The 22,730-nt window shown below is 35.4% G+C and overlaps 1 protein-coding gene across 2 annotated transcripts in view; it reads right to left on the bottom strand.

Annotated features, from left to right (window-relative positions):
- Positions 1–22,730, bottom strand: part of DYNC2H1 (dynein cytoplasmic 2 heavy chain 1) — a 177,938-nt gene that overhangs the window by 74,389 nt on the left and 80,819 nt on the right. For both annotated transcript variants that reach the window (XM_055701234.1, XM_055701235.1), the window contains exons 68-76: positions 22,114–22,248; positions 21,199–21,342; positions 19,828–19,917; positions 16,146–16,211; positions 12,617–12,667; positions 10,420–10,497; positions 9,140–9,271; positions 7,137–7,209; positions 4,402–4,562 (exon numbers count right to left, since the gene is read on the bottom strand). In XM_055701234.1, coding sequence (XP_055557209.1) covers positions 4,402–4,562; positions 7,137–7,209; positions 9,140–9,271; positions 10,420–10,497; positions 12,617–12,667; positions 16,146–16,211; positions 19,828–19,917; positions 21,199–21,342; positions 22,114–22,248 — 930 coding nt within the window. The remainder of the gene's footprint in view (positions 1–4,401; positions 4,563–7,136; positions 7,210–9,139; positions 9,272–10,419; positions 10,498–12,616; positions 12,668–16,145; positions 16,212–19,827; positions 19,918–21,198; positions 21,343–22,113; positions 22,249–22,730) is intronic.

Genomic DNA, 22,730 nt, shown 5'->3' with positions numbered 1-22,730 from the left:
CCTAGTCTTTTTTATGGAAAAAACATGCATCACATGGTGACAGTGATGGCACTCCCTTAGAACTCAAAAAGTAATTTCAGTATCAGTCACTAAACTGTATTACTGCAGAACTGCTGATACAACAAAAACAAGAGATAAATGAGAACAAAGTTTATTTTGACTGCAAGTTAGGAGTACTTCCTTTGAACAGAAACACTCAATTTCATACTAAGATGAGTGAAAAACTAAGGCTGCTCTTTTTCCAACTGGGAAATACGAATAGCTTAACCAACAGACTTTTCTTCATTTTTTTTATAGTACCATATTGCTGCTAAAATAAACTTGGATCTTCAAATGGATCCAAACCCACAAAGATCCAAAACTGGATTTTCAGACAAATTAGTGAAAACTGAAAATAAAGGACTTGTTCTGTGACACAATTACTGCAATACAGACTACCTGTAGAGTACATTCACCTTAGTTCTCCCTTAGAAACTCATTGGAAGCTGTATGTAACAAAAAACCCTGAACCAAACAAGTTGAAAAGAAAGTGGTTTGAGTCCATCAGAAAAGTCTTGTCTTGGCATTACTGCTACAGCAAAATAAAATATTGTGATTATTATGACTTCATCAACTATCCCCCAAGAGGAAATCCATCCTGGTTTTTTTATCCTAAAACTGTACTGAATCAAAGAAACTTGGGCCCTTAGCTTTATATGATGATACAAAGATATCATCTGCCTAAATAAAATTGAGCATATCATCTTGAAATTACTTAAAACAGCAAAAATAAGATAACTGAAAGTCACCAGACAATATGGTAGTACACTGCACAAATTCAGTGGTCAGTACTTTATCCCATATGAGAAATAATTCAACAATGAAGCAAAATTTGACCTATGTTCTCTTCAAATTACATGAGAAAGTGCAGGGAAAAAATAACAGCCAAGTATTCTCATTAGTAGCACAATTTTCAGATGATTCAGCTTTGAGTAGCACTCCTTAATCAAATACCATGTCATGTTACATTTTAAAAGTCCAACTTTTAAAGGATATTTTAGATAAACACAAAAAGCCATGTGGCAGAGTAGGAAATATGCGTTCTGAAACGTTCCCTGCTAGATAAGCTGGCAGTAGGATTTAAATCTTCACAATTTGATAGGAAAAATATACTACATCAGTGCACATTCCAGGAAAGGAACAATTTCAAGGACTATTTAAAAGCAACATTAAACTTGACATTTTCCATTTCTATGCTAACCAGTGATCACCTAGGCAGTAATTCCCCTCCCCTGAATGTTTGAAATGACAAAGGAAATAATGTTTTACAGAGAGATATAAAGTGTACTGGTACTGTGTATTAGGAATATTAGGAAATCACTTGTTTCATAGAACAATTTGAGTTGGAATGGATCTTGGAAGGTCTCTAGTCCCATCTCCTGCTCAAAGTAGGGTCAGCTGTGAAAGATCAGACTACGAGCTGAGGGCTTTGTCCAGTGGACTCTTGAGAACCACCAAGGATGGAGACTGCACTGGGAAATCTGACTGTTCTCATGGTGAAAAAGTTCCTCCTTACATCCAGTCATAACTTATCCTGTTACCATTTATACCCATTGCTTCTTTCCACCATGCCTGACTGCAAAGAGTCTGGGTCCATTTTCTCAATCACCTTCTTGTAGGTCTTGTATTGACCTGTTATTAGGTCATCACCTATAATAATTATTATATTGGCTGTTATTAGGTCATCACAAAGACTTCTCTGCTGACAGGGCACAAGGTTGACTCATGCCGTTTGTCATCTACAGAAACCCTCCAGTCCTTTTCAGCAGAGGTTCTCCCCAGACAGTCTATCTATGGCCTGCATCATTGCAAGGGTTTCTCCTTTCACAGGGAGAGGACTTCACATTTCTTGAATTATATAAGGTTCCTGTCAGCCAAGGAAAGCCAAGGACAGTTGCAAGCCCACTGCTTGGTGGGGCATGGCATATAATGACAAAACACATGGAAAAGGCTGAGGTACTCAATGCCCTTTCAGTCTGAGGTTTCACTGCTAAGGCTTATTCTCAGGCCTCCCAGGTCTCATACACCTACAAGCAGGAGTGAAGCAATACCCACAGTAGAGACAGAGATTTAGGAATCACTCAACACACTTAGAAATAAAAAAGTCCACAGGACAAGATGGGATGCATCCAAGAATGCTGAGGGATCAGCTAACGTCACTCCCTGCTCTCATCTTCAAAAGGTTATGTTGATGTGGGGTGTTTACTCATAGAAAAGGAAAATGTCACATTTATCTTCAAGAAGGACAAGGAGAAAGATCTCGTTGATTACAGGCTAGCCAGCCTCCACTCAGTCCCTGCAAAAGTTATGGAGCAAGCACTCTTAGAAGCCATTTTTAAACACATGAAGAACACAGAGGTGGTAAAGAGTAGCCAATACAGATTTGCCAAAGGCAACTCATGCCTGATTGACTTCATTGCTTTCTATGATAAGGTGACTGCCACTGTGGACAAGGACATGCCAGTGAATACTGTATTCCTTGACTTTAGTAAAGCTTTTGACAGTCTCCCATATCCTCTTTATCACCGAATCAGAGACATATGGGCCGGAGAAGTGTAAAATAAGTTATGCAGAAAAATGGCGGGACTGCTGGGCTCACAGGATGGTCATTGGTGCAAAGTCCAGCTGGCAGCCAGTAACTAGCAGTATCCCTCAGAGATCAGTACCAGGACAAATACTGTTTAATATCTTCATCAGTGACATGGGTAATGTGACTGAGTGCACTCATGGATAACACCAAAGAGGTGTAAGAAGGGTGAGCAATCCATACGCTGGAAGTCAGGGTTACTACTCAGACCTGAACAACCTGGAGAAACAGGCTGGCAGCTCATGAAGTTCAACAAGGTAAATGCAAAGTCCTGCAGCTGGAATGGAATTATCCCATGCAATAGTAGAAGCTAGGGTCTGCCTAGAAGCAGCTTTGGGGAAAAGGAAACCTTAGTGGACTAGTTGGATATGAGTCAACAACGAGGCCTTGCAACAAAGGCCAATCCCATAACAGACTGTATTAGTAAAAACATTCAGCAAGTCCAGGGAAGTGATCCTTTCCCTCTCTTTGGAACTTGCGAGACCACATCTGCAGTACTGTGTCCAGTTTTGGGCTCCCCAGTACAAGACAGATGTGGTCATATTGAAGTAACTAACTCCAGAGCAGACCACCGACATGATCAGGGCACGCTTAGCAGGTTTTGTTTAGCCAAGCAATCAGGAGACCTTCTTGCTGTCTACAACTAACTTACTGAAGACTGCACAGAAGATAGAGCCAGACTCTTTCAGAGGCACGTGGTAATAGGACATGAGTCAATGCAAACAAGCTGGAACATGGGAAATACTGATGTGATATTAGGAAAAACATTCTCCTGTGAGAGCTGTCAAATACTGGAACAAGTTGCCCAGAGATATTGTGGGATGATCCCCACCCTTGGAGGAAGGATCTCCCTGCTCTGAGCACAGAATTGAGACAGATGATATCCAGAAGTCCCTTCCAACCTAGGTTATTCTATGAATTTAACAGCTACAGTAAATTCCTTCTTAGAAAAAGAAAAGTTGTTTTCAACACCTCTGCATAGATCTAATTTTGAAACAGACATAGAAAATATAAAGTGATCTCTTAGCACTACAGCTCTTGATTAAAGTGACTTATTTTCACCCAGTTCAGTTTTGTGTCAAATGCAAAACTGGGAACAAGCTGTATACCATGACAAAAAGCAATTGTTATATTGGCTGGGCAAATATTTTTAATGTTGCATGCCTATTCCTGAAATCTGAGAGCCTTCCTGCATGGTTGATCTTAAACACTTTTTTAAAAAGACTTGAAATATAACAGTTCTGTTCAAGGACTCCCATCAGCAATTAATTGGTTAACACTTACTTGTAAAACTTCTTAAACTATCTTACAGAATTTCACAAAATACCGAAGTGTTCACAAACACTGAACATCTGATTTTATGTTTTCTGTTGAATAAAGAAATATGCAAGTCCTACAAGCAGAGAAAATTATGCAGTCTAGTTGTTGGTGGGTTTTGTTCATATTTCAATTACTCCACACTAAAACTGATAATGTTTCAGCATGTATGACAATTCTTAGTCTCTTTTGTTCTCCTCCATCTACTCATTTTTCCTTTCTCCAAGTTGGAGGAATACCTCTCGTGCTGATTCTACTTCTGTGAGGATCGTTGTGTCTCTCCAACCCATTTTGCCAATGATATCAGAAGTTCATGGCAAGATAGGTGGGAACAACAAACACATAGACACCCATGCTTTCACATACTAACTTCATTAAAAACCAAGGTACAACAGATATTACTACTGTAAAATTTTACACATTGTGGTTTTTAATCATTATGCTTATCTAAGACTGACCTGATGGTAGCACTCAGTATTTCTTTCAACACTGGCAAGTTCTTGCAACTCTTGAGAAGGATCGGCACCAGGAGAAATAATTATTAAGATGGGCTCAATTGCCAGAGTCTCTTTATACAGACGTTTCAAATGCAGAGGCGATGGAGATAATTCTTTTATTCCTAGAATTAGAATTATCATGGAAATAAAAGTGATTACACAGGATCGAGTGCATCATTAAGCACTTTAGAAATCATCTGGCTGTCAAAGTTATGTTTAATGGAGATCATAAAACTGGTCCTATACAGTATGCAGGTAGAAGGTACCCTATATTGTTAAGAAAAAGACACAAGCATCAAAATGGCGCCTGGCCTTCCAGCTTGATGAATATAAACTGCAGTCTTTACAGTAAAGTCTTCAAGAAAACATACAAAAAGAGAAGAGCTGGAATATAAGAATATGAGAGAAGCTATATGCAGCCAGGACTATGTTTAGAGAACTGAAAAAAAGGAGTCCAGTGTTTTCAGGGTAAATAAATAAGCACTCATATTCCAGATAATAACTATGCAATCAGAGTGGGAATTCCTGACATACTTTTCTGCCTCCATGTTATATTCTGACAGAATTTCTTAAATCTTAACTATCTAAACTGACATCTGGACATGAGAAGAAAAAGCATATGTGAGAGCAAGTAACTTTTCAGAAAATGTCTGAAGTGGGAAAGGGAAAACAAAGGGGAAGACAGACAGACCTGACATATAAATACAAAGTTTGGCAGAGGGTGCAAACTTCACATTTTTCATAAACAGATGAAGCTTCCAGCAACTCAATGAACAACTTTTCACAGAACTTGTCTACTAAAGACAATGCAATTAAACCAATTTACAGCAGCTGGAACTTGAACTCAAAATGCTTGTTAAAATTCCTTTAGTTGGTGATCTGTGCATAGAAAAACAATGTGCAAAAATAACCGTAGATGTATTATTACCATTAACAATGCCAATAGAGAAAGCAGGAAATATTTTTATCATTATTATTTTGCAAGCAATTTTATTTTGGCTTAGATGCAATGTGACCATGAGAACTCTGATCTACTTTATAGAAAATGGTGTGTGAGAATAAAACACTTGCTTAGCCTGCACTGATATTCTTTCTGTGTATCTTTATTGCTTTTTTTAAGAATATGAACATGTAGGTAATTAAAATTAAGCTTCCTTAAATACTACTTCTGATGTAGCCAGACTCAAAAACTAGGTTAAAGCAGATATGAAAAAAACCCAAAACAACTCAATGATCAATATGGAATGATTTGGAAGTATATTGTCAATATGATTTTTGCTAACATAGTGCATTTCAGTATAGCATGCAAAATAAAAAAACAAGCATGCTTCAGGTGCCCACAAAACACGCTTATAGAAAATTCTTATGAACTTTATCTTCAAAAGAAATTATTTTAATTTCCCTTCACCCATAAATTTAAAAATATATGTAAAAGATGAAAAAAGGAAAAAGCCATATCTGGATGGAACAGAAGCGGAAGGTTTTCTCATAGGCGATTACAACTCTTTCGGAACTCTTTTTTTCTCACAGGAAAACAGCCAAAGGAGATTGGAAACTTAATAGTTCCCTTTTGAACTAAGTGAAACAGTTTGTTTAAGAAGTTTCAGAGCAAGGACCCTGAAAAAGACATGGCAGAAAAAAATATGAAAAAAAATATTCGTACAGGCATGAACCCTTTTATTAGTTGGAAAGTGTTAGTCATGATTTATGACATGATCTCAAAATAAGATCTCACTGGTATGCACGAAAAAAATCTGTGGATGAAACTTTGCCTACAAATGGTGTGTGCCTTCCTCAGTGAGGCTGTAGTTTCATTTACCAAAAAAACATTCCCTTGTAGAATGCTTCCAAGGAACTGGTATCAAGATAGACCTAGCCAATTACATAATACAGTGCGGTCTGGAAGACAGTAAGTAGTTAATCTTCTTTTTTAATCTCACTTCTGTCCCAACACTGTACCACATTAAAACCAAAAATTTCTGCCTTGTCCCTACGTAATGCAGGGGTGACTCTTAAAACTATAGTGTCCACCCCAGTAAGGCACTCATCATTCACTATTCATCTTCCATACGCATATTGTCATTAACTGTTAAAAGCTTAAAGAAGGCTTTGGTGTGGTATATTGCAATATTAAGATTATTTGGAATTTTAAGTCCCAAACTTTGAATACAATAGACCTCAGAGAGAAAACAGACAGGCTAGAACAGGCAGACAATCACAGTATTGAAACACTCTAAATTATGTGTATTTCTAAACAGACAGTAAGAATTGTATTACAGTCCAAGAGACTGACAAAAAATTACTGCAAATATGAAACAATCTTTTGAGATTCAATTTACAAAATCTCACACCTAATGTTTTTTAAATGGTAAATTACATTAGATGAAAGTATCTTTTTGGAAAATTTTTGTCTTGAGGAAAATGATGCAGTGTAAAACTTCTAGAAAAATAGCTATCCTCCTTTCTTAATCACTTCAGTGTTCAACAATTCATTAAAATAAAGTAATAGATCTTTTATTATATTTCAAATCACTATGCAGCATAAACCAAACCATTTTAAAAGCACTTCCATGCACAGCATAAGATCAAACCCTAAAACTTAGGGATTTCATAGGAAGTATAAAATAAAAGAGAAAACATAAAACCAAAAAACAAAACATTATTGTGTAGAAACACCTGGTAAAAAATTAACTTACCTAGGGTTTTACATGCAAAAAGAGCCAAGGCACTCTGTAGCCTGTCTGGTCGGACAGCCTGGACCACAAGTACCTTAAAATAAAACATATTCAGGGGAGATGAGTTTACAAAAGTATATTGTGACAATTTAAAAAGCAACGCTCTTCTAAGAAGGCTGAATTCTTTAAACTTCTTCTCAAAACAAAGTTATTTTCTCTAAAAATATAAAGCTATCTCATCATTCTCTTCCAAAATAATCTAATGTAATTGTTCTTTTGTAAGTAGCTCATCCTACTAATAGAATCAGAAGATAGATCTACATCTAATATCTATTTGTAAGCTGGAACATTTTCTACAATGTTTTCGAAAAAAGGTAGCTACATGGGTAGCAAGAATGACAGAAAGCAAACAGTTTTATACAGGCAATCTAAATTCTATACCTGTATTTAGGCAGTAATGTCCTAACTGGAATACTGATGTTTCTGATTTCAGTGCAGTACTACAGCAAAATAATCAGTTATGAAAGAATTTCCTTTGTTTAAGCACATTTTAGAGTTTTACATCTAACTTCTTTTTCTGAGGCATTCTGACTTTCAAAAATCCTATTTCTACAGATGCTTTTACTGTTCTTCAAAAGACTACAGAACATGAAGAGCTAATCAATTCAGATACAAATTAAATTAGCAGTTCCCCGACCAGCTACCTCTTTGTCAGTTAACTTCTTGCAAGTGTTCACTGCAGGCAACTGCAGGCAACTAATTCAATTTCAGTAGAAAGGATTTGTTAAAATTGCCACCCTTTCTTCTACTCCCTTACTTGCTGACCTGCAAACCACAATACTGAACCTATCGCCACATTCTGGTTTCCAAGTCTGGAATATCTGGTTTTAGTTTTGGAGGAAAAATTGAACTTCATTAAATTTTTAAGAAAGCACTACTTTTTAAGCTTGGGATTACACTAAGTGCTACTGCACTATTTTTAAGTTTAACATACAGTTTGAAAGAAATGAAATTATGAGTGACATAAATGTAACCATGTAGTTTCAGTATATTCCATCAACAGAAACATTCTTAATACTTTCTACACAAGGAACTAGATAATATGCTGATCATTCCAGATTTACTTTCCTAGAAAAGCAGAATTTTTGACAACCCATTGCACACTTAAGAATTGCTCTTCTGCATTTCATCAAATCAAATATGACTCAGACAAATTTCTTTCCAAAATAGTTTGTTCCTAATTCCATGCATGCTATTTTAGAAATTCTCCTCCTCCACAAAAACTCCAAATAGAGAGCCCTTAAGTGCTAAATGGCATGGAATTACATTGTCTTATACCCCTTCCCTTCTTTGGACAGGCCTTCATTTTATCTGAAGTGACTTCAATGGAAAATCACTGCATCATCTGAACATAAGTGAAGTTCCATAATCACAAAAGGAATAACTTTTTTCTCTTCCAGAGGAGAAGGTTCCCTCCGTGGAGGAAGGAACTTCCCTCTCCAATAGTTCTGGCGAGTTCTTTAATCATCAGGCTTTCAGGAAGAGCAGTATTTCCTGACTATTATCCTAAAAAACAGTGGCTGCTACCGCATTTTGTGGCTTTCAGTCAGATGTGTGAGTCTGCACATTTAACAATGAACTAAACTGATGATGCTCAACAAGCTGACAAATTCTGCAGTAACAAAGCAACCAAGAAAGAATTTTAATACTTATTCATAAAATTAAATCTGTGAATATTAATAAAAAGCTTGTTTCCTTACAGGGTATACTCAGTTGCAGCCAATACACCAATACAGAAAAGACAGATAAGAGAGAACTAAATAAGCATTATAGAAAAAATATAAAATAAATAAATATAAAAAAAAATATAAATCCTTAAACTAAATAGTTAAGCTGTAAGACAATGTAGATACTGTCACTGCTTATAAATCAACCAGGCCTGAAACCTATATTCTTCAGATATAAAACTTGTTTTCAATGCTGAACTCATAATTATTTAAAAGAATTTAATATGAAAAGATTACCTGCTGAAACAATGAAATTCTTTTCACAATAGTAGATGGAAAGTCTTGTTCACACACAGAGCTCTGAGAAAAAGTGCGCCACAGACCTTCATCTTCAAAGCAAAGTGTCTGATACAGACCTGGGAGAGAAATCTACGAAACAAATAATGCATATTTAAAAATAAAGAATAGCCATTTGGACATTGTGTAATTTATTTAGTTTCCAAATATCACTGTGACCCTAAACCTGTAAATATTTGTGCATATCACATAATTCAATTTTACCCTCAGAGTTAAAGAAGAAAGGGGTAGGTATTAAAAGTAACCATTTGTTTACCTATTCCCTGCAAATGCTAAGTCTGTATTTGCTCTATTTTTTTTTTTTTAAACTTCTAGGTTCTTCACTTTTATTTTTTTTCCTTTAATCATAACCAGGCTCTTTTTCTATCAGTACATGCTACTGATTCACCCAGTTACTCTCTGTTTGTTTGTTTAATCTCCTAACAATCATGCTTGCCACACCATTATTGCAATTGTTCGTGATTCTTGGTGAAGAGAAATGAAAAATAATGAACTCTGGATTCAGCAGCAAAAGTCCTTGCCAAAAGCTGGTCAAGGTCTTCCTTCTTGCCGCTGAGCTACATGCAGAAGAAGAGCCTAGGACAGAATTTCAAGGACTAGTATTTTCATTTTGTTCCCTTCAGGATCAGAGGGCTTCAACATTGATTCTTGCAAGGTAAACCAAACAAAGTCATTTTTGTTTTAGTTTGAAATTACTTGATCTGAGCAGTAACAAACTGTGAAACACCTTTAAAGATCTGCATGGAAATCTGGTAAGTAGAAAACTAGTTCCCCAGTTAACAGTTTATGGTTTTTAATACAATACGAAGCAGTTTGCAAAAGTCATTACATAGGAGATACTTGCAACTATTTAAATATTCTTTGCAATTTTTCCTCTATATATTTTTCTTTCTATAGAAATGGCACTACCTTGGGCAAGCTTACAGTATTTTCTAATCTCAGTAAGATGACATGTTCATTCACGTGCACAGAAATTCACGTTAGATGGAGTAGAGAAGAAGAAATGAAAAGGCTCAGAAAAAAAAGATTAAGAAAAAAAAAGTGGTTTTTTTTTAAGTGTGTATATATTAAGGCATGGTTTCTGAAAGATAGAATAAACAATTTAAAATAACAAAATATTTCCATCTGACAAATACATATTTGAATATTCAAGTCCAAATTAGTATTTGCTAAAACGAAAGGCCTTTTAAGTTAAATTCAACCCGCCACATGACGCATACCTTCAAAGATGCTACTGCCCAGACTTGGTCCTGTTCTATCCAAGAGGGAATCTGGTCACGAACACTTCTTTGTGAATCCTTATTGAAGCAAGTTACGTTAAACACATAAGTTATGCAAACTTTTTTTTGCAAACACTATAGTCGCTTATAAGACTGTGAAACCCATGTTCTTAACAAAAATAGCATTCACAACAGCAATCTTTCTGTGGTCTCTTGATAAGTTCATAAATGGCATAACAAAAGCTACCAATGATTTAAATCTGAGATATACTGTTCACATTAACATTTGCTTAACAACCTGAGCCTGAGAATACTTTATCTTTTAGAGTATCTGTACAAGATACTCAACTCTTAAGTAGTTTCCTTTTTTATTAAAAACAAATGACCCAAATGACTGGCTATCTGCATATGCACTTTGAGCAACTGACTTCAAAAAGTAACTCCACTGCACATATTTGTAGTCATGAAGACGACAGTTCTTCACACCAAAGTCAAATCTGTGGTAATTCATAGGCAAAGCATTGCTTCTGGACGTCTCTGTACTGGTAAAGTTTGACCACAGTTCTATTTTTCTGCTCCTTCAATGCTGGAGATGGAGGAAATTCTAAGGATGAACAACATAGCTTAAGCTCCAGTAGAATCTCTGTATTCACTGTATCATTTCTATAAAAAAATCTTACAGTACCCATTAACCACTCTGATAATCTTTGTATGGAAATGTACTTGGATCTCTCAACCACTGAACAACTTCAAGAGTAATCTTAAATGTTCAGTAGAAAAAAGGAAAGCTTTCTTGTGAAAGGATGTCTCAGCCATGAGTTATGAAGTTTGAGAAAGAACAAAAGTAGGAAACCTGGAAGCAATTCCAAAAAATAGGAATAAACTTGAGATGGGTCTGCAATATACATTCCAGTTAGAAATGGGGTTGAATCACGTATGTCCACAATATTTCCAAAATTTATGGTTGTGTGTTAGGTGAGGTAGAGGTAGGACTGGCGTTAAATTCCATTCTACAATCAGATCTCACATAGCTTGAAATGGCCTACAGCAAGAAAATACTTAACGATCACCAAGTTCACTAACATTTAATTGAATTACAAAGACTCCACAAAGGTGAAGAGGGGACTTCTATATTCACACTGAATTGCAAAACACCATAGAGTCAGCTAAGGGCTACAGAAAGGGAGAATTTAAGGATCTTTTAAGCAAACGACTGCCTAAGTAAGAAAATTATTGTGTTTTTTTAAGTGACTTGCCACTTCCAGCAGCATGCATGTGAACATGGTGTCATGGATATTCTAAAAACAAGGTACTCACACTGTTCCTTGTCTTGTACCAGGGGTGTACGAGATACCTTGATAGATATCTAAACAAGGCTAAAGGTTTAAAGTAATTCTGAATGATGAAAACTGCAGCTAAGCCTGATGGAAATGAGCTAGCCTGACACTGAATGAAGGAGGAGATTAGCAAAAGAATAGGCAAAGACTGAGCTCATGATTCCTGATCAGGCTCGTGTTTCCTAAAAGCACCTTTCAAACCCTTTGTCAAAATATTTGGTTCAAAGAGGAGCTATAATGGGTAAGACTACAGAAATCTTAGCTTTCTCTAACTTTTTTTACCAGAAGTTTATTTTCAAAGCATACAGATTCAACAGAATGGAGGGACACTTGGTAAACTACAGCATGATTGGTCAAAAATACAACTGAAGCTTTTTAAGCTAGCTCTGTCACCTAGGAAAATATAACAATACATCTCCAGATGTAGAGCTCTGAGGCTGGGGAAAAAAGCATGTCAAAGTTAGCAAAGTGTGTGGACAATCCCATCAATCCATACAAAAAGCACAACTCATATATGATACCAGGAGAGAAAGATACTCAGAAACACTGATTTTAGTTGCAGAAGAGGGCTTAAAACCTCCTCAAACATACCACCGAAAACACAAATTGTAATCCTGGTAACAGAAACAGGAAGAAAAAAAAGCAAGAAAGGCAAAAAGCTATGCAAATTAGAAAATGAGTGGGTACATTCAAAAAGCTCAAAAAATTTTAATGTTTTTATATTACTACAAGAGAAGGTTTTTTGTTCCTTTAAGGTATGTATACAATTAATTAAACAATATAGTAAGAATAAAACTTTCACTTTCCAGGATTTATCTAAATGTTCCTTATTTCAAAATACACACATAAACGTAACTTACTGATTTTCTTATGGTATCTCCAATCATCACCCCTGTAAAAGTCTCCCATTCCTAAGGGGAATAAATGAACAACTTGCTAAGTCACAAGACATCTTTAAGAATGAAGACTAATATGTAGTAGCATGTGGGCAAAGCAGGAACAAATTAAAGCCTAGATTCTGAAAGAGTTATAAGACATTTTTAAAACTCTAGGTAACACTACCAGTATACAATTCCTTTTGTTGAATCCAATCTAAATGACTGCAGTGCTTTATAAGAAGACGAAACAAAAGCAGAAGCCCTATCCTTTCTTAGCACCCACAGCTCCCACCCAGATTGCCCAACTATAAGCCAGCAAGAAGTAATGTGCGTGGCTGGCAAGGACACACGTACTGCCCGATAGGGCACCAGCAGCCCACATAGAACAGGTAACTACAGAATCCATGTGTTGATAGTGTTTCATGTTATAGTATCCAACAGGTGCAATTATTAGAACAGGAGGAATGCTTGATATAATAGATTGCTATTAGGAATACTTTGGTTGCATTAAGAAAGGGAAATTTAAGTTGCATTTATGTATGATTAAATCTTTTAGACTTGGTATTTATATCCAGGAAGACATCTTTTAATCATTTTAAGACAAATTAGGTAAGTATTTAAAAACATACTAGAAACGGCATAATCCTGTATTTGAATGTGGTAAAAAATACACTAAAAAGTCTTCATAAGTGTTTAAATTTAACATAATCGGTATCTGTAGTTCTAATATAAACATTTTTATTATTATTAAAGAGCACAGTAACATTCCAAATGAAAAAGTCAATCAATTAGTACTACTCTGATATAGACCACAGCATAGCTTTTTGCTCCCATCTAGCTAAGTCCTGAAACCACTGTCTCCTTCAATTACAAACTGATGCTCCTCTCCCAATTGCAAAGAAAATGCTCATGCACAGAATAATATACATGAAGGCTTCTCAGTTTTTAAACTAGAAATCATGTAATATTGTTGTGAAGAAAAGCAGAAGTACCATATGTGGAGACATGTAAAATTACCTCAGTAAAATCTATATGTATTGATTCAGAAAGAGAATGTCTCTACTAAGAGCCAAGGTATTTGATAGTGTAATGTTGAAGTTCTACTATAAATTTCTCATCACTACACAAAAAATTTCCAAGTGCAGAAGGTTGAACTCTTGGGACAGGGACTGAGAATACTAAATTCTCTAGCAGCATAATAAGTAACTTCTAGCCTCATCAGATTAAAAGCTTTAAAAGAAATAACTTTAAAAGAAAAAAACACTTCAGCTTCATTTTCCCCAATAAATATTTTGTACAAGCACTCTTTTCTTAACAATTTAATTAAAATAACTTCTACCTTTCAGAGAAGTAAGAAAATTATTGATATTGTTTGCCTGTTTTAATTCTAGAGTACACAGATACCGCAGGAAAGTGCATTATATTTAACCTAGATTAAGCTGGTTAAGAGCTCCAATAGCTGACAGAAATGCATGCTAAACAATAGGAACCAACACATAAAGCGGTACTTAAAAAAAACTTTAGAAGCCTAGGCAGACAGGCTTTAATTTAGTCAGAAAACTATTTGCAAGTTGCTGCCTTCACCACTTTATAAACACAAAGACTAGAAATATGTTTTCAGAAGCTGAAAAGAAATAATAAAGATGAATTAGGGAGGTTCTCATAATGAAGAGTAGCCAGGGTATGCCTCTACCAACATGATTAATTTCAGTTATTTTTATTAGGCAGCTTCATTGCTGAAAGACTGTGGGGTTTCACTTGGTCAGTTCCATATGTCTGCAATAAAACTGCACTGCATTCATGATATCAAGAAGTTTCAACCAACCTTTCTCAAACCTTGTACCTTAAACCCACATCTTTCATATAATCAAGTTACATTATTTCCTTCAAATGTATTATCTGATTTTTACCTTTTACCCTATAACGGACTCTCCTCTAGTGAACTGACATCTACTATCACTTGATACTCCTTCTGGTCTCCAGCTTCTAGTACAGAAAGCCATTATCTTAGTCTCCTCATTCCATGTAGGTATTTTAGATAATTAAATGCGTCTTGATTCCTGCTAATCAGCCATGTTGAAGCAATATTTAGTCAATAGTGCATATTGTTCTACTGCAGGCAGACATTAATTTCACTACAATATAGACAAGTACAACTTCAGCGTCTACATCTCAGCCAGCTAGTCTAGTCTACCTGTAAGGGCAATGGAGAGCAGTAATCAATTTTAGTGGTGAACTATATAACCTATTTTATAAAATTCATTTATGATCAAACTAATTACTACTTTGACAGATCTGGTTTTTTCCCGTTTCCTACAAGGACAGCCTAGGATAACCTGCTCAGATTAATTTCAACAGGTGTTTAAATTTTAGTTACCAATTCAATCACTACTGAAATTAGCATTTTACCAGAAAAGTGTAAATGAACTATGAAACTCCACATTGGGCAAAAACCTAACACCCAGAGAGGAACATGCTAAAACCGAGACATGTGCTGCCCTATGGAAATAAGGATTAGCAGTACTAAAGCTCTGCTGCATTTTTGTTAGGAATAGGTTAGCATCTAAACAAGAGGTAAATTCCCCATAAATTAGACATTTGCAGATTAGGCCTCGTTCAGACCACTGTCAAAAATAACACGACACCTCTCAATTTTTTGTGAATATACCAAAAATGCAGTGCTTGCCCGAAAACGGAATGGACAGCCATTTTTATTACGTTTGAACCTGTATCAGCTGCATGCCACTACGCTATAAAAAATATAAACCATTTCAGGCTGAGTTCATCATTCCTCTCAAAGACAGGCCATTATGGTGCAAAGAATCCAATACTTATGCGGCTGGAGAAAAATATACAAGGACACTCTTTATACAGTGCACTCTTGAAGACAGTGCTGCAAATAAGGACATTAATGATCAATGGTCCAGGGATTTCTTAAGACACTGAAGAACCAATGGCTGATATGCACAAAAGGTATATTCATTATTTCACCTTTCAGAAAGATACTTTGCTTTAAGTGTCTTCAACTGCAGGTTGCAGAACCAGACTTTTATTTAATTTCTCCCTAGGTCTTGCACTCTTTTTCTGCATTTCAATATAAAGACATGATCTGCAAGAAACCCTTGGTCAGTGTGAAACAGGTCTGTATCCATCACTTTACTTATAAAGGAATATCTGTATTTAACTGAAAGGATGGATAAATGTCTAGAAACATGGTGGCAGGAAACACTGATACAGTGCCTTCAAGAAACTGGAAGAACTCTCTATAAACTTTTTCAGATCCTAGAAAATTTAAAAGGCAACTATTTACCTACCTTTCTCATGGTAATCTTCACTTTGAATCTAATAAACATAATGTTGACATCCAAAAGTAACTATCACAGAAAAATAGTAGCATATAAATCTAAAATTCTGAGTCCCACGCTTACCGGCAAAACCTTTTTATCTACTTATTTACTCTTCATATTAAGTTTAAGCAAATCACTTGGGGATTTTCTCCTTTAGCACTTACATTCTCTTGAAAAAGTTCAGGGTGCATTCCTCGTACAAAATGCAGAGCAAACATTAGCTGATCTGCCTGAAATAAAATCAGTGAAAATGTATTTATACATTCATCAAAAGTCACCTTTCTGCTTTTTTTTTATAAGTAACAACATTTCATTAATAAAATACCTCTAATTCCATAGCAATGACTTCATGACATATATCCTAAATCACCCCAATAATGTTCAAAATTGCTACATACCTCTGCAACACAAACACTAACCCCAGCCCTGTATCTAAGTGCATCTAAATTCAAGTGAAAAAGAAAAAACAGGTTTTTGCAATAAAGCAAACATACTAAATAGAATCCATTATTTTTTAAACTGTGCATAGGAAATGCTTGAAATCTTCTTACAGCCAATTTTTGAAACAGAATTTGGGGGGGGGGGGCGGAAGACAACTGTAACCTCCTTGCTTTTTCCTAGGTCTGTTGCATCACCTGAATTTCAAACAGTCTCTAAGCACTGGAGCAATAAACCAGGAATAAGGATTTAATGGAGCCATGTACTAAGGCATGCAAACATTCAAGACAATATTTTTTTAAAAGAATATTAGCTTGTTAAAACTGGGATTTGCATATTATAGATGCATTTTACCAAAGCTGTGCTGGAAAGCACAGATTACTAATGAAGTCAATGTCAAAAACTGGAAGCTGGTACTCTAGAAAACCAGGATCACTCAGAAACCTAGACTGAGGCCTCCAATTTTCAAAGTCTGGCTGGAATCTGGAAGATTCATTTTACTGTACAATAGAAGATAAGCACATATTTTCTCTCATATAAAATTTTAAGTAAGCATAAGGAAGGTAGTACCTCTTCTTTTGCTTTCAAAAAAGTGAAACAACTAAATAGCATAAAGCAGAGGTGAAAAGGAAGACTAAGAAAAATCAGTGATGTACGGGATTGGATTAAATCTGCAAAGCACAGGCATCTCAGCTACCTGATAAACACAACACACCTGCACTTCTGTAAATATCAATTCTATTCTTGACAATGTTGTTTGAATTTCCCATGGTGTATTTCCCACATACATCCTTATGTATACCTCAAAATGACAGCCTGATTGTCCTTAGCGTCAGAGAATTACCAGATCTGAGGAATATTAAATTACCAAGAATATTACTGAAAAATTAATTGCATGGGACTTCTCAGAGGAGACAGGACCAAATATGAGGAAGCATACTCTAGGAAATACTATGCACACATTATAAGTTATAAGATGAACAGTTTGACTAATAATTGGCTTTCTTATCTGAATATATATTATATTTTTAAGGTCAAATTCCATGAGGGCCAAATTACTTTTTTTTATTATTACTGCTTTCTCAAACAGATGCCTTTTTACAAGCCTGACACATCAGCCAAGAAACAGATACAAGAACAAAAACATGGAGTATGGGTGTTCAAGACGTTCATCATCTTTGGGAAGTTTGCTCATGTGCAGTAAAAATAACAATTGCATCTGCATGTGTATTTTGATTAATACAGATGTATTATTTAATAGTTTACCTCGTTGATTAGGTTCCAGAATTATGACTGACTGACTAAAGGGACATATGTGACTTAGAGATCATACCCTTATTAGTTGTAATCGCCCTTGGAATGACCAACCTTGGAAACTACCAAGTTAAATATAACTTGATTCATATGAGCCACAGCTGCTTTACACTGGATTTGGGTAACTGCAGAAATGCATGATGACAGCCACAACAAACTCTTGGCATAATTTGTATCTCTATGGATACCAATATATAAAGTTGTTGCTTGCTGCTTTAAACAGTTCTGTTTTATTAATACTTTCAATTACAAAACCGTATGGTACAAAGTATCCCCAAGGATACAATTAAAAAAAATAAAAGGACATCATATTTTATTTTTGCATGCATTTACTATTGATTTTGTTACAGGGGTAGGACTCGAGGGCAACAGGCCCCAACCAGGAATCAGGGTCAAACCATGCAAAGCACTAAAGTCCTCTTTGTATCGATAAATAAAATACATCCATGAACATCATATGACACTGAGAACAATTCCACAACATTCAATTCTTCCATCCTCTCAGACAAGGTCTGCAAGCAAATCCAAATGCAAACTGCTCCCTGGATGATTTGGTATCCAAAACTCAAAAGGGAATTGTTTGGAAGAATGCTAATTGGCCCAAGCCAAATCTATGACAGCAACGATCTTGACAAATTAAGAGTACAGGTGGGCCATTTCCAGTGCTTAGGAAATTTATTGGCACCACTCCACTTACTAGCATACATGAAGTCTATGTACACACAAACATAAATATAAACCACAGATAGACAAAACCATCCTTCCTAATTCTAACATGTTTAAAAAGGCATAAATTTGTATCAGCTATACCACTTATGAAGGCACTAATAAAGCCTCAATGTCACAGCAATCTTTAAAATTTACCAGATGGACCATTAGTCTGAAGCTGCACAGTAACACCTTTCAGTATATTCCAAACTCCAATCTGATAATTCACAGTGAAAATCTTTCCTACTAGAAATTTCTCCTCTGTGCCTTGCTTTTGAAATTTTTAATCTTTTCTGATACATAAAAATAGCTGCCTTCCAATATTCAAAAGATGCGAAGACTTATTAGAAGGCTTCACATACTCATGACTTCAAACACAGACATTAAATTATTATAAGAATATTTCATGAAAATCCACTTGGAATTCAATAAACCAAAATCCTTAGAAATATCTGCTACCTCTGCATCCTCAATATAGTGTTGCTAGACTGGGGGGAGAGGGGAGGAAGTGTTGTAAAATATTCCAAGATCTCTCCATTCCGACTGATCAAACTCCAGACATGCATGATTTGTACTACTGCTCAAATCATCTATGCCAACCTACTATGCATTCTTCAGCTGGGTACTGTGAGACAAACACCTCCTGTTATGACAGTTTCATGTGAAAGTAAAAACTAAAATTGAATGTGAAAGGCATATCTGTTCTAGGTTTCCACCAAGAAAGCAAGAAGAGAAAAGCCACCTGATTCAAATACAAAGCAAACAAAAAATACATTAAGAACATTATATGGAGGAACAGGGGAACAGATAGAAACAAAGAAGCTAGCAGGTAGAGATTTGGGGCAGGATGTGAAAAGAGAAAAAAGAATATTACAATGGGTGTGTGTGTGTGTTTGCTTTTAAAAACAAAACCAAATAATACAAACCACCATATAAAACCTTATCATGACAGCTAGGTCAAACACTCATACCTAGGAATGCTAGAAATAAGAGTGAACAGAATAAGAGTGCTCAGAAGACTGCAAAGCCTGGGACTGGCCATGAGGCCAGAAAGAGGCAGAGATGAGGAGCCAGAGTTAAAGCAGAAGCAGGACTAGACTGAGAATAACTTTGTCCATCAGAAAAATGATCCGTGGAGAAATGTGCATAATCAATCTTAATTCTGTCATATCCTAATTTTCAGTCCTCCTCATTTTGCAAGTTAAATATTGCAAGTATAAATTTTTGCATGTATTATATATGTACTGCCACAATACCACTTACTTGAAGTAGATCAAGTGTTGGTTGCTGAAAGAATACTTTCAAACCCAGTGGATCAAGTGTTGGTTGCTGAAAGAATACTTTCAAACCCAGTGAACATAAAAGCCAGAATAAATACAATCTTACCTTAAACAAACAACGACAAACATATTCATACACTGTATGTTTCAATGAGCAAATAAACGACTTGATTCTTTCTTCAGTATTACTTGAATCCTATAAAGAAAATTTGGATTTCAAAAATTCATGTGGAAGTAAAAATCTTTTTATGTACCTTGTGAATTTCAGCAGAATGACAGAAATAATCTGGACTCTATGTGTCACATACTAGTTCTAAAAACACATAAAACTTGGCTGCAGCTATCAATGGGTAGATGATAAAATGAGAAGTTCATGCTGAAACATTAAGACATGAATATTTTGGCCTTGAATATTTTGACAGTGAACATTATAAAACATTATATATCAGGTAAATATGTTAAGAATGACAGAACAGTTTCTTTTAACATTAATATCCTTGAAATCTCATAGGAAGGAAGAAAGCAAAGAAGGCAAAACCAGAAGCTGAGCATGAAATAGGTAACATAATAGGCAGGAAGAAAAGAAATTATGAAAGAGTGTGAACGTAAGAACAAGAAGTTAGAAGCTCATGTTATGGAAAAGAAGTAATATGTACAGAACTTTAAAAGAGGGCAAGTTCGCATACTCAAAACCATTTCTGGTAATGATTGGAGCTGAAGAGAAGTTGTAAGGACAGATGCCAGAATAAAGAGGAATCCAAAAGCAACATGATGAAAGGCTGGTGAATGCCTTTTTAAGGTGGAAACAAAAGAGAAATAAGATAAATTTTGGAGATGCTGAATAAAAAGAAAATGCATCGTTACTCAGTGTGGGCTTTTAGATCTGAAGAGCCAGGTGACAAGGGATAAATCCATAATTCTATGCTTCAGTAACAAAATTATATCACCATTAGAATACAGAAAAGTAAAAATTACATTTTCAACAAGACAGTCTGCATGTATGCTTACAAACTGTATAAAAGTAGACAACGTGTTGATCTTCCTTTAGGAAACTGAACCATGTAGAAATATAGGTCTTTTCTTATTCTATCCCTTGTTGATACAATTAAGAGTTATTTGCAGATCAAATCATTAATGTATTTAAATAAAGCCTTCAGTAAAGTTATAATCAACCCTGGTTTTCATAATTCACCTTAGACAAAGAGCAAGCCTGAAATTACAAATAAGAGGGTTGTGTTTTTTTCAGATGGCACGGCAATTTTACAATTCATATGTAACGTAAGATCATTAAAAATTCCCTGTGTCTGTATTCTGAATATCTAAAGTACAACAGCTCAGCATCACTACTTGTTATACATTTTATCATCACTGATTGTACATTATTTTCTAAAAATCTCCAGAGCAACTAAAAAATTCTAAGGATGAAAGCAGATTGATTCTTCCTCAGCATTAACAGCTTCAGGAAAAGAGAAAATACCTGTTCGCTTTGCAGAGCCCTTTGGAAAAGCCGCAGGAAAGATGCCAAACTAAAACGGTACATATTATTAATTTTGGACAAGTCAGAGATAATAAAGTACATCTTGCTAGCACTCTTAGCTAAGGGGAGGTAAGCATCCCTCTCCTGTGGATAAAAAAAAATATATATTAAAAAAACAGTACATTACTGCCATCTACTGATTATTGCACAAACATTTATTCAACCCTTTTAAAAAACATTTGGATGAGCTCCCACTGCTTTAGAAAACTGAATCCTTCCCCAGTCTTCAAATTGAGGGGCATGCACTCAAGACTTCAACACTATTTTTAGTTTTCAAAATTGGAAGAAACCATTTTTAGTAATTTTTTTCTTAAAATTTATGAAGAACATTTTGGGAATTAAACCCTAGGGCACTGAGGTCTCTTCGCACCGCAGAACACATCCCAAAATTCAGTAGAACATTTTAAATTAAACAAATAAGAACACAGAGATAAAGCTCTGTAACGTGTTACAAAAACAGTATGCCAGATGAATAGCATCACCAACGACCTAAATTTTTGCAAACACAAGGGATATATTAAGTAAGAACATCATACAAGCCATACTGTTTGCAACCAGAGATAGCAAAAATAAAGGCAAAACCCATTACTTGCCAATAAGTCCTTGGGGAAAATTGCACTAATTCAAACTGGTAGAATTAGAACTGTGTAGCTATAAAGCATGTGTAAAACAAATTAATTTTATTACTGAAAATACCTTCTGTACTTGCATATCCCAAATATCTTTTACTCAAAAAAAATTATTTAGTGTGTTACCAATCTTATACTCCTTTGGATGTATATAACCTCTCTATATAGAGAAATTGCCTTTTAGTAGGGAAAAAACCAGCAATAAAAGATTAAGATATTATCCTACCTTATCAAGGAAACTCTGAAGTTTGTGAGATTCAGCAAGCGATTCTTGGATCAGTGCACTACTTGCTTTAGTCTGATTCAAAGATTCAATCAGATCCTTATTTTCTAGAATATTGCCTTGTGATGTTGCAAGCGTCTGTTAAAAAAAAGTAATCTATGTTAGATTGAAAAAACCCAAACATGTAAATAACCATTTGGAAGTTTTGGAAGTTGTCCTTCTTTCTGACCTGTATGTATTTCTGAAACACTGAATGCATCAAGAGTACTAGAAAGCAGGTGGTTACTCCGAAAACTGGGATGTTCCTTTAAAGAAGCATACAAACCCAAGCACAAACTCCAAAAATGCAGACTGCCAGGTTCTGAAACTTATTGTCAGAAAGCTTTTGACAATGATTTCTATGACCAGAGTCTTACGCACTAACATCCCTGTGATAAATATAAATTAGGTTAATTTTTTCTTCTGTTTAACTACCAATTTAAAATGAAATTGGTCACTTGTAATGAATTCCTGTACCCAGTAATTCATAAATTCATTTTCCTTCAAAAACATCCCAATATTCCCTACAGAATTCAGTTCTTATTTAAAAGTGAGATGAATATTCACAATTGCAACAATTT

Source organism: Falco cherrug, chromosome 2, assembly GCF_023634085.1.
Source record: "Falco cherrug isolate bFalChe1 chromosome 2, bFalChe1.pri, whole genome shotgun sequence".
NCBI lineage: Eukaryota > Metazoa > Chordata > Aves > Falconiformes > Falconidae > Falco > Falco cherrug.
Note: the sequence above shows the minus strand (reverse complement) of the source record. Positions and strands in the feature narration are given on the sequence as shown.